Here is a 13,597-nt window from a genome sequence, read left to right as displayed (position 1 = left end):
GAGTGCAGAGAAAACAGCTGCAGCGTCAGCTGTACATTTTCCCGCCGGTAAGCTTGTCCCTTGATTTCGTTCAGCAATAATAAAAACAATTTCGTTTTGTCATTCTACTTTTTTGTGTACCGCATCACATTGTATATTGTACTGCAATAAATACCACTTTATTGACAGTTATACTAAATGTAATGAAATGTATTACAGCAATATTAGAATGTCTCATTGCCATGGCAAATTAATACCTCGCTGGTAAAAGCTGATAATTTTGAATGACAAAACCAAAAGCCATTTTGGCAGGTGAATTTGAAGGTAAATCATATTACACCTTTTTTTATTTAGAATTTTTGACGATTCAGAATTTTTAAGTATGGTTTCAAAACAATAATAAGGCAGATTGATTACGTTAATTATAAAATACAGTAAAATTGCCCATTTCAAAAAATACACAAACTTACTATAGTATACAAAATAGTATATACTTCTATAATAAATCCCTACTTTTTTTGGTATTTTGTAATTTCCACTATACAGTTATTTAACTACTAACTTAAACTCAATTTGGAAGATTCATAATATTTAAAAATAGATATCGATGGCACAATATACAACATTTTTATTTTGGGAATGAGTCATCCTCAAAGAGGTTTGTATTTTTACAAGGAAAATGTCTTATCGTCCCTCGCTCATTTTCTGAGCCGGCTTAGCCTCGATTGTTAAATTTATTATAACTCTTTTCAAAAAGAGTCACATTCGACCTTCAAATTAAAATATACTTTTAAAAACTGTGATAAAAAACACTTTACAACTATCAAACTTAACAACAAATCAATTTTCAAAGAGAAATCCCTCACAATATAACTCGGTTGGATCTATTTTTCGCTATTGCGATAAAATAAATAAACGTTTCAAATTTTAACTAAATGTTAGGTTTAAGAATTCATAGCGTGTCTATTTTGTACTTTTTAAATATAATTATTTCGATAAAAAATCAAAAATATAAGTGTTTTACATGATATTTATAGATATAAATAAATTTGTATTACTAAAATGCTTACCCAAAGAACAGAACACGTTGTACAAATACATGATTCCAACAGATAACATCTGTGTATTGTTCGTTTTGTCAGCACACATTCGAAGGCAGAAGAGTGTTTGTCTCCAATATTACCACTTCGCTACTCTGCACCAGGGACTTACTTTTACGTTGTACATTTGAAAACATTACCACACTGTTCCAAAAACGCGGTATTATCACGTTATTGTCATGAAACATGTATAAGTGAAATATATTATTCTTATAAATATGAGCATTTGTATGAATACCGTTAGCAAAAACTGTTAGTTGGGAGCGAGCTGGTGTAGTGCGGTTAGAGTGCGGGACTTCGGTCCCTGAGGTCCCGGGTTCAAATTCCGCCAAATCACCAATGGATTTTATCTTTATTATTAAGATTGATGTTACAAGAGTTTTGTCTCTTAGATTCAAACCTATCTTAAATACAATTAGGATTGTTAAGTCCATTGTTCGTGTTAAAACACGAAAAGTCTCGTTTTATCTCAGTTTTACGTACAATGAAGGGAATTTGTTAGTATACCTTGTCTTAACCACATTACTATTTGCTTACCAAATGAAATAAACTGTATAGCTTTAAATAACTTCCTGGCCCATAGGCATGAAGGGAAAATGCACCACCATTGTTTTTAGACTGGTACCTTAAACAATACCGTACAGTGGCCTAAATCACCATGTTATCTTACCATGTATATTACAGAAATGCCTAAATCACCAAAGCGTAGCACGCTAAGTTTAGCTATCTATCATGTTCCTGAACCATCTACTCAGGATTTCCTAAGTTAATCGAGTCTTCCAAATATTCCAAAACATGCCATAATTTATGCTTCATGCAATTTATCCACTAATAACGATTCACCCACCGGTACTGTGAGGAACTTCATCCCTCCAAAGCAGGCGTCCAGGTCCCTGACGCAGCAGCTGTATGTGTTATCCAAGGTCATATATCACATGTTCAAGGTCACCACACTACACTTCAACGGGCGACGCGAACGCATCATAGTTCAATAGCAACTGACATTTCATTTCAATTTTCATCAGAAGTCACTATGTGAAACAAAATTATTAGTCGTATAAACGTGTTCCGCTTATCAATTATTTTAACGTTATATGATTTTTCAATTTGACAATTGGATATAGATAGGTTGCTCTGTAATTATGTAGATTTGCTAAGGAAAAATTGAGCTGATGCCGTAAAAAAGGAAGATTGAACAATAAATTGGATCAAAATGAATTATATCGAAACATTGCAGCTATACTCCACGATAAAATTATATGCTAACACCGTCTTTTTATTGAAACATTTTACTTGTTTGATGTTACTTAAATCATTACACACCAGAGTTAAAAATTACACAGTATTGTAAACAAAAAAGAACAAAAAATCTTTGACTCCTAAAGTTATATTAACAACGGGGACGTGTTGAAAACGTTCGCTATTTTTCAATTGATTATCGGGTGTATTGTGTTTTAAAGCTAGAGATCAGGTTTTCAATCCTTTGTTGACAGGTTTTGCTGCACGAACGCGACAGATAAAGGGCAATATAGGCGAGTTGTCAAGTATGTTGGATTTTGCTGTTTGCGTTTTTATTGATTTATAGTACTACTATAATTTTAATTCTTCGATAAAATTATGTGTGTAGTAAAACTACCTTAGTTGAGGAATAACTTAAATAAATTGTATACTGTAATTATGTTGTTATATAATTTAAGTGCAAGTTAAATCACATTTTCAACATACAATTGTTATTTGAGTGAATAAAACAACTTCTAAAAAATTTATTATCAATTTTTGTAAAATGTTGTAATATATTTACAAGGGAATGTGGAACACGGTCCTGGATAAACCAATATGTAATAAAGGGAGTTATTAAAGGCGCGTTGGCGGTAAAACTTGGTTAACAAGAGCAAACCGAATTCTCACTATTGTGTCAAACAATACTTGGATTAGCGAGGCTCTTGTTTCTAATTATCCTGTGTTATAATACGGATAAGCGAAATGAATTGCAACTCTTCGATAGGAATTTTTAATTACTACGCTTATATAGCAAGACTTTGTGCTGCTGACTGCATAAATTGAGTTTTATAAATCCGATCTTGCTCCCAAGTGTTATTTATAAATGCATTTAAAAATTATTTTATAAAATAAGTCATACATTTTGTTAGACATAAATAAATAACACTTTATTAGTTAATGTTTACAAAAATGCATTTTCCGTGTCATTGTTGATATTTTACCTAACCTTCAATTAGTTTAGACGATTATGTTGAATTTGGGGATCAATCCTCATCTTTAAACAAAAAATTTATAAAACAAACCAAGAGCTATAATACTAACTAGCATAAAATGAAAGCGTGCTTTAAATCCACCTAAATAGACAGGTTCTCTAATCCGTGGTAAATATTATATGACCCGAAATACAGTAGATATTGTACAAGATAAAAGTAAAACTCAAATATTCAAAATATTGTTATTTATAGCAATGATGTTTTTTTTTTGTGTATGTTAGATTCTAAAATTGTATCTTTCATTAGGAATAATTACTCACACCAATGGAATTAACAATTCTTGTTTATCTGATCGTCTCTCAGTACAAAAAACTGTTTTACAGAGTAAATCAGGTCAAACTATGTCCATTTAAGATAAAATACAAAAGTTTTAAATTATTTTAAAGCTGACGAATATGTAACTAGTTTACATTAGTTACATATTTCTTTTGTTTAAGCTAGACCCCTGACTGTTTAAGGGGCGATGATTGTAAAGGACGAGCTTGTAAGAAATCTATAACCAAAATGTGAACAAATAATTTATGAAAAAGATCTACATGTAAAAGATTTATAACAACTGTATGAATGCAGATTTAGCGTTTCCTAGGAGGAAAGTTACAAGGTTATTCAGAGATGTTCCTCGACAACAGCTGACAGGTTGTTAACATCTGACTGATGTGAGCCTCGTTATAATCCTAGTAACGCCTATAAAGCCTTCTGTCACACTTGCTAAACAATAAATTCAATGAAACACTTTTTTGGGAATTCCATTTTATTAGAATATTTGACTTTAAATACCCATTGAAAAATTCGTGAATCACTCAGAAACTTTGTTTCAAAAAAATATATTACAAAGATATTTTACTGGTTAAAGGGTCATCAACAATTTCGCAACAGATTTAATCTCAAAAGGGTTCTAGTTTGTTGAGGGGCGTCAGCTCTCCAAACAATAGCCTCTGCTTTAACTCTTCCCCACAAAGGCGGGTTTAGAAAGCTAGAACAAAAGTTAAGTTGAAATTTATCTCTAGTGTAGCTTAAATTTTCCTATGTATACTGTTTTACGGATTATAATGTGTGTGTACAAAATATAATCTGTGTAAAAATGTTTCGCACATGAAAAGCCCCCTTAACGATAAATTGTTAATCCAATCATTTGAGGTCATTTAAATATTCGGATTCCTTGAGCATTAGGCTGATCATAGAAAAATGTAAAGTGTAGAATGTAGTTGAAGATGTATCGCTTAGAATTGTCATTGACTTTAATTGACTTTTTCTATAGCCAGAACTATTTGGATAAGCTCATACGAAGGAAAGCCGGGTTCGGTTCAAAACATCAAAAAAGTACTAAATATCCGTATTTTATTCTCACGTAATTATCTCATTAGTTGAAATACGGTTATTTTTAAATCGTCACGATAATCAAGGAAGGATCTCTCAAGCTGAACATAGTTTGATACATTTCTGGCAAGACTTAAGGTGGAGACGATCATTTCAACGAGGTAGAACGCACAATGGAACGCTCACAATAGCTACTCTACCTCTGGTTTATTCACTGGGACATTGTGCACAACACAGCGACTTTCGGTGGTTTAAATTTGCATCAACATGACGAAGGCCGGCTGTAAATGTAAATCATTACAGGAAACAGTTCCAACCGCGAGTGAGCGTTTGTCAGTGCTGTGTCAGAGTCAAATAGGTGAACATCTCGCAGTCATAGGATTATATGCATTATAAGTTGACTTTTTGGAGATATCAGCATGTGTTATGTTGCTTTAAAGTTTGTAGGAGAGTTAAATCTTTGCTTAGGATACACACAATGTATTTACTGGATACCGTAGCTTTTATTTATGGTAAATCATGTCCATCAAAAGAGTTTTATCATAATTTTAGATATTTTGTGTAACACCGATAACTGTAGAGTGTAGATGAAAACTATATTTCTTCAAATAAAAAATGTTACCCAATTTATATTCAACTAATATAGATTTCTACACGTGATTAAGCGTGATATCGTAATCAAATAACACACAAGAATGTTTTATTACTCGTAACACTCCCGCACAGCACGTTTGCGATCACGATCACGATTTCAACCGTAACCAAGACTAAATGTTCGAATGGTTGAACAAAGCCTTGTGTTAGGTTAGTTCTGGACACACAAGACTAACCTCGCAACTAAGATAACGATCACGTGGCTCTTTAAGTTTGACTAAGCTTTGTATTGTAGCGATATGCGTTCTGCAAGTCTGACCTTACAACTAAAATCACGACCACTTCTGGTTGCACGCTTTGTGCGAGGGTAGTTTCGAACCCGCGAAACTAACCCCGCACCACATACGCACGTCAGCAATAACTACGCTACGTTTTGTGCGATAGTGCCGGAACACGTGAGGCTATATCACAACCACAAACAACCCTGACCACAACCACGCAGTGGTGGTACCCTAAGATGGCGTTGTGAGGGTACCGCGAGCGCGAGGGTAACACCACGACTGCAGATGACAGTGGCTGCGCAGACTCCGCTCTCAATGGCATCGATTGTACACCTAACACTGTACACAGTCGCTCCATTCACCCTCTACCCTTGACCCATTCACTCTCCCTCACTAGCGGGAAATAATTCAATTATAGACCCACCATCTCCTCTGTGGTCTGTTAAAAGAAAATCTTCGTATTTACTTTTTTCTTTCCTTATTGTTTAATCAAGTTCTTACCATTGAATTCCCTACCAATTTTTTTAAAGAGGTTGGCGGCCTTTTTTAACCACGCATTTGCCCGTCCACATAGACTACAGATCTGTGCGTGGAGCGTATCTATCAAAGCAAGGGGTGAGTCGGTACAGTACGAAGGTGAACTGTACTGATAAATGTGGCAGTAACCACTGACCAGGGTCCGAACCCACGACATCAATGCCTTGGCCCCGAAGTCCGTGACGCTACCAACTGAGCCACCGACTCACCAGTTGAATCGGGTAGTGTGGATTTTCAATAAAACTCATATTTGTGTCGTTAAGGCTAAGGTTTTCGAACTCTATTGAGAGTAAATGAATAGAACTCTTCAATTAAAACATGAGCTTGCAATGAATTAAACAATCAAGACGCAAAACAAGCAACATTCTTAAAACCAAGACTCAATTTTCAATTTTACAATTTTTCATCCTCATGAAAATACAGGCAAAGTTTAAACAAAATGTGCTTTCGTGTTTTATTTTATTTTAAAGCCAGCACTATAGTAGATTCACGATTTCCCCAAAAGTTTTAAGTAGTTCCATTATAACCACGGGATGAAAATGAAAATGACCAACTAATCATTTCTTTACCATCACAAAATTGAACCCCGTGTACTACAAATGAAATAACAGTAAAGTTTTAATTCAAGAGCAATTCATTCGAAAATCTCATGCCGATAAATCCCCAACTACAAGTGAGAACAAGAAGAATGTGATGTTGTTTAAGACTGGAAACGACGTTCAATTAATTAGTGAGGCATCTGCCAAGGCACGCTGGGCCAAGTCGACTATTGATTCTCCCTGCCTTTTGTTCCTTTGACAAACTTCGTAAAGAGGCTAAAAAGACTATGCATTGAAACAATGAGGACTATAGTAGGCCTACTTTAAGCGCTTCTTGAAATTTTTTAATAAAATGGACACCTCGTCTAACAAAAAGTCAAAGAAATCACTATATGTATGTGCATACAATAATGATATTTGTCTTAGATATTCACATGCGTAAAACAAACTAATCATGCATTTTGTGAAAGTCTTGTAGTTTTAAACAAAATTGCGAACCGTTTTCACATAAAACCCCAATCATTAGGTATCATTAGTAAAGTAGTACCAATTAATTTTGTTTTATTATTAGCTCAATATGACTTTACGAGCACAATGTACATTTTATTGGAGTTTCGTCACAAGGTTAATCATTAAAGATAGTTGTCATTCAATTTACCAAAATAAATGCAACCAAATTGAAACTTTATTACATTTCAAAAAAATGTTTACTAAGCTTACAGTTAGTTACATGGTTTTGTAATTTTACTCTGGATCATAGGGTATTAAGAAACGATACATGAAAAAAAACATTTAAAAAATTTGTTTTAATTTCAGATCAAACTAAAAATGTATACATTATACCTGAAAGAAACCACAATACAACAAAAATATTTCCCCAAACACATCTAATGTTGGGATTTAAAGACTTTTTACAGGATTATGGTAGTATTTTAATAGTCGTTACCATCACACAATTTGAAATACAGTTTATATTAGCGTACAAAACCGCTTATAAAGGCAATCGCACCATCATCCATTCACCTTTATTCGACGAACCAATTAACAGCGCCAACCTTTACGAGCTGATTAAAGCATCAACGCTTCTCAGATTTACAATCTCAATTTCACTCGCGACATTTCTCCGCCCTTAGGGACGTAAACTCTGAATTCGGATTAATTGGCAAAGTTTACAACAATTTTAGTTACAAACATTTTTTTTTATTAAATCCCCTTTCACTTCGTTCATAATAGGAGTAAAAAATTTACGATGTAGTTTTTACAAACCAAAAAGTGTAACAGAGAGAAGTCTTGAAAATATAAGTAGTTTGTCAAATTAGCAATGCAAATATTTTGCAAATTTTAGCCATATCTTTCAGTAAGAAAAGTAAATCATAGTATCATTTTAGTGGGGAAACACATTCTTTATCGCCTTTTCAATGAATGACCAACACAGCTTAGGGACGTGTTTAAGGGAAATTTAGCTTGGGCACATGATATTTTACCATGAAAGCATTGAAAATTCATAAGTTTTCTTCTTTGTTACGATAATTTATTGATTTCAATGGAACAAAATAGCTCTTGGCTTTACCGTAATGCTAATTATATTTCAATGCAGTAATTATGAAATATCTAGAAATTTATTAACATACAGAGCAATTCCGCAGATCTTATGTAACAACACCTTAAAATTTGTCAAATCTTTGCAATTAAGGTTACATTCAAATTATATTGTTATCTGTGCAGGCATTCAATGTTCATCAACAGTTTTCAGAGCATAAAAATATAAATTGCTATAATTTATCAATAACAATCATGTTTTCTGTACGCTAAAATGATTAAAATGTGCTTTACTTGTAAAAAAAATAAAAAAGAATAAAGGAGAACGTGAAAACCTGACCTAATAAACATAAAATATTTTTTACAAAAAATTTTTATAAATCTTATATTTACGAAAAGAGTTTTTTTTAAGTACACGTAGATATTTGCAATTCATCCAACATCTGGCAAAAATCTATTTGTTATGTCAAAGTAACTCCTGGATAGAAGAAAAGCAGGAATTATTTCCTAGTAAAAAAGTTTTCAAGAGTAATGGTTTGATTTGAATTGTAAATTTCACTCGACTATCCCCAGTAGTAAACAACAATCAGACAATGTAGAATGGACCGTTGTTTGGCTGATAGGGACTGTTCTACATTCTAGTTCTACATCATAGTTCTACATTCAAGTACAGAGAAGGTACTTTTGTAATTTTGCACATTGGCGCACCTAAAACCAATATACTTTGCCAATATTCTAATCTCTGATGATTTACAATGAACGGTTCATGGAAACAAACATGATCAAAACTAAACTGAGCTAAACGTAAATAAATGCAGCACCTGTCAAATTAAGGTGCGATTCAAAGAGTTTTGAGCGATAGCTGTTAAAGAAGCGTTTAAGTATTTCATTTGTATAACCAATAATTGATAATCGCTTTGGTTATGAAGTAAGATTTCCTTCAGACATTTTCTAATGACGTGATTAAATTACTTCCCGGGACCAACTAAGACAAGAACCAATCAGATAGAAACTGATGACTTTCACTTGAACTTGGATCATTGCTGGATAAGCCTTGTTTCAAGACATCAACCATTAAATTTAATTAAGAGATTTTAAACGTTTTCCCGGAAAATAAGTAATTGAGCTCTCCCTACCTTAATTTCTCAAATATACTTCCTGGAAGAATTCAATTGTTATTCCAAAAGTATATATTATATCTGCGCGAAAAAACACAGGGTCAAGATTTAAAAATTTTAACATACGAAAGGCATTTCATCAAGAGATAGTAACTAAAAGTCAAAACCAGAAATTACCCTGTATTTTTACTTATTGTATTTTGGTAATTGGTATTACTTTAAATTTTTACCAAAGTATTGAGTTTTGTAAGAGGACAAATAAGTGATATTTTAAATTAGCATTACGAGCTATAACGCATTGATAAATGATTTAACTGATATGAATAATAAATAATAAATAATGTGATATGAATAATACACAATTAGGGGACAGTTTTTACGGCAAGTTTAATATCAAAAGCAACCATTTATAGAAAATTCTTCTTTCCATTTCTCGATAAACTAACCACCATGTCGATGGTAAGGCGAGATTTCGAAACTTCACTCGAGGGAAGTTGGAAAGTTAATAAAACAGCAGTGAAGTTTGCAAGCCATTTCACGTTGTGGAGCGTATTTTCTTTCTTAACCTTACAACTAAAAGGTCAACAAGGGCAATATTTTGTCTTTAAACACCTGTGGAATAATTTGTCTTTAGAAATAATGTATGAAAAGTTGATTTTTTACGAAATACATGCAGTAAACCATTATGAGATAGGTCACTAAACATCACTGACTTCTGATTTTTAACTACAGATACACTTCGCTATACTATTGTATGACAAAAAGATCCTAATCACACTGCTAGTTCCACATATTTAACAGTGACATTTTTGCCCTAATGTAAGGCCGCGTACACGAAGTTGGTGGGCACAGGTAACTTGAAATACACTAGAAGCAGGTGACCTGTCCCGTAACCTGACTGTCTACTGACCTCGTGAAGACGCGGAGGAAGAGGAAGAAACTCATAAACTAGTACGCTAGTCTAATCATTACCATTTATCTCATACAATCTAATATTCAATTATTTGCAATTGATTCGAAGAACTTTTCTCTCTGCACACAACCCCACATGGTGCCTCTGCATTTGCCCATTACAAAGCAAATTTCCATTATATCTTTGCTATTTTTTAAGAAGGTATGCAGCCCGATGACCCTTTACGATTACGGCACCATTTTTTTGTGCGTCTATTTAATTACACATCCGAAATACCCGCTCATAGTTTCCGCAACAGCCTAGTCAAATAAGTTTTCAATCTGAAACTTAACTTGCTGTTACCATAGACCTAATGTCTGACTAATGATATAAATAAAGTGATACACTGTTACGGTATACGTCACTTGTAGCAGTCGTGGCCGTAGTTATAAGAGTTGCGCTAGTAAATAAAAACAGTAATAGTAATTAACAAAGCTTCAGAGAGCAGTTAACTTTTAAATTCATCCTTCACACACATTCTGGGATTAAGTATGTCAATTTACGTATCAATTATATTTGGTAATATGATAATTACCAATGGCCAATGGCAGTAATTAATTTTTATTTTAATCAAATTTGGAGCCATGCTGTAATCCAAACAATATATAGAAAATAGTATTCTTTATTACATTTGCATATTAAACTTATTTTAGAGAACCGCACAAACCAGAGCACATTGCGTCATTTCCAAACGAGAGCCAATAATCCACATCACGCAATTCAAGTCATTAGCAACGTGAGGCATGCAGCCCATCCAGCCAGGATTGGTATCAACTATCAATAGCACATTCCACAAATACCTACTGCAGTCGTTCCCGCACCGATATAATTGCATGCCGGGAACGTGGCTACGATCAAATATTTTGTTAACCTCATTAACTGTGAAGTATTGTAGATTTAAAACAGTCTTCCAATCATTCAATTAATATAGTCTAGGTGTTACGGTCGAGGCAATGTTATTTGTATCATTCTATAAAGTAAGTCTGATAAAATATGTGGTTTTATTCAAGTTTGGGTGTTAAGTCTTAAATCGGTTACTAAATCTGTTTTAGATGTTTATACGTCCATCTTATTGTTATATGATGTGTGTTATGTGTTTGTTATAAGATGTTATGAACGATTGTATTAACGACAAAATCCCTCCAGTTCTATGTGTATGATATGAATAATTTCGTACTGTAATTTTATTTTGTTTGGATGATTTGATTATTGAGATTTTGGGAGTGTGTAAAGGAACTGTGAAGATTGAAAAAGGTCCAGTCGCAAAATTTGCATTTTCCCCATATTCTTCCTATATAAAAAGCATACAATTAACAACTAAATATAAAATAGTTGGAAACTATTGGGCAGCAAAGGCAGAAACTGCAAAGCTCATTTTAGAAAACTGCGTTAAATTATGGTACAAAATCAATTCGTTGTCAATTAAATCGTATCAAAACATTTTACAGAGGAATTATTTTTACCTTTCGTTTCATGCCAGGTTTGAATGGATGACATTCGGTTAAAAATATATGGCTACAGAGAATAGTTGTGTGTACTCCCTATTCCTATATTATACAGTATAGACTCATTTTATAGATCACCACAAACCTGTATTTAGCGAACTTCGGATCATGACTGTAGTAAATGTGTACATATATCAATTTTTGAAAGCAATTAAAGATATGGAGGCTGATCTTGTATATAAATAAGGACGTTCACTCTTACATGACTAGAAATCACTCAAATGTACATATAAGTAGTAATAGATTAAGTAAATCACAAAACTGTTTTCCTGTTACAGGTATTAGGTTTTTCAATGCCCTCCCTAGTATTGTCCGTTCCCAGAGGAGATCAAAATTTGTATCCATTTGTGAAGAATTGGCTTGAGTTGAACCCAGAGAGCACAGAATAGAAATTTGAACCGATATTACAAATTTGATGTGTGTGTTTTTTTTTTTTATGCCATGAACTTGAAATACTTAAGAAGTCATACGTCTACTGAAAGGTATGTTTGTTTGCAATTATATTTTGCATCGTTTGCTGTGTGAAGTTTTGACAGAAGTGTTGTTGTTTGGTTTGCAGTGGATTATTTTTATATGTTTTATTTTGTCAGGAAAAGTCTGAAATATTATTTTTAGTTCAACATGTTATGTTAGACAAATCCTATTGTAAATAACTTAATGGCCGAGATAAATATTGAATCTTGACTCTTGAATATGGTGAGAAAATACGTTCATTTAACGTACCTACTAATCATTATTTATCTGTCACATTCTCTAAGATATAATGTGTGATTGGCCCAAGAATTGAGAAGACAATACGCTATAGCTGTTTTTTTTCTATTACCTTAAATCAGTAATGAAACTTACCGCGAGGTTTCTTTGTTTGAAGAAAACCGCGTGATTATTACTTAATCATTTTTTTCACGTCCAAACATCCAAAAATGGCATTTTTGTTACCAAATGAGAAATGATGTGGGATTTATAGTCACTTTACTGCATTTTCATGGTAAGGGTTTCACGAAAAAGTAACTTTTGGACATTCCAAAACAAAATAGCATTATGCTCAACGATTACTTTTTAAAAGTACCACTATGTAGTAAAGAAATTGGTTGGGCTTAAAAATATAAAAATTTATTTGAAATATACATCAATTTAGGATCTATGAGGATAACTCATGTGACGACGTATTGTGTGAAACACTTCACATGCATTAGTAAGCATTAAGTAGTGTAGGGTGATGATCTATTTCATGTATTATTGCTTTCATTACGAGCAAATGTTCACTGTGGTAAGCCCTCTTCTGAATAGGGTTTTTGAACGAAGCTAAAATGGTATATAGTACGAAATCTCCCAATATGTAATTTTCTTAAGTTGAATCTGGTTAGTTTTTAAAGAACAGCAACAACTACTTTCCCTTAGTCTAATAAACCATCTGTAAATAAACGGTTGCATTAATCATATTTAGTACTAATCAGGTCCAAAACTAAATAACTATCTATTTTATGTTATAACATACGATTATGATTGAATGTAAAACAGTCAACAAAAACTGTCAGGATAAAAATAATAATTGCAAAGCTTGTTTTCATCGGTATAAAAAGCAAAGCAGATAATAGGATTAAGGGATGAGTGACTCATCTACCGCGAGCGTTAAACAAACTGCTAACTGTGACCGATATTGTTAGGATTAAAAGAGGATTGGAGATCAAACAGGAAGTAAATCAATTACAGGCATCCGGTGCTTTACGAAGTTGCTTAATTGGATAACGAGCAAGAGTCGTTAGGGTTCTTACTTTGTAATCATCTCTTATTCTTACCATAAAAACCCCTGGCCATAATAACTACAAATTTTTAGTTACTTCGGATTATACAATAATTAATTGA

At 33.1% G+C, this 13,597-nt stretch overlaps 1 protein-coding gene across 6 annotated transcripts in view; it reads right to left on the bottom strand.

Annotated features, from left to right (window-relative positions):
• LOC128985820 (protein still life, isoforms C/SIF type 2) overlaps positions 1 to 13,597 on the bottom strand; it is a 587,264-nt gene that overhangs the window by 515,466 nt on the left and 58,201 nt on the right. The window contains exons 1-2 of one of the 6 annotated variants that reach the window (XM_054405734.1): positions 5,292 to 5,733; positions 1,927 to 2,110 (exon numbers count right to left, since the gene is read on the bottom strand). The exons of 4 other annotated variants lie outside the window; for them this stretch is intronic. In XM_054405734.1, coding sequence (XP_054261709.1) covers positions 1,927 to 2,007 — 81 coding nt within the window. In that variant the 5' untranslated portion in view covers positions 2,008 to 2,110; positions 5,292 to 5,733. Of the gene's footprint in view, positions 1 to 1,926; positions 2,111 to 4,869; positions 5,137 to 5,291; positions 5,734 to 13,597 lie in introns of those variants that run through there. One more of the 6 variants, XM_054405733.1, reaches the window with a different exon arrangement.

This window comes from Macrosteles quadrilineatus, unplaced genomic scaffold (assembly GCF_028750875.1).
Source record: "Macrosteles quadrilineatus isolate MER2022 unplaced genomic scaffold, UCM_ALF_1.0 Scaffold_2__2_contigs__length_208266976, whole genome shotgun sequence".
Taxonomy (NCBI): domain Eukaryota; kingdom Metazoa; phylum Arthropoda; class Insecta; order Hemiptera; family Cicadellidae; genus Macrosteles; species Macrosteles quadrilineatus.
Note: the sequence above shows the minus strand (reverse complement) of the source record. Positions and strands in the feature narration are given on the sequence as shown.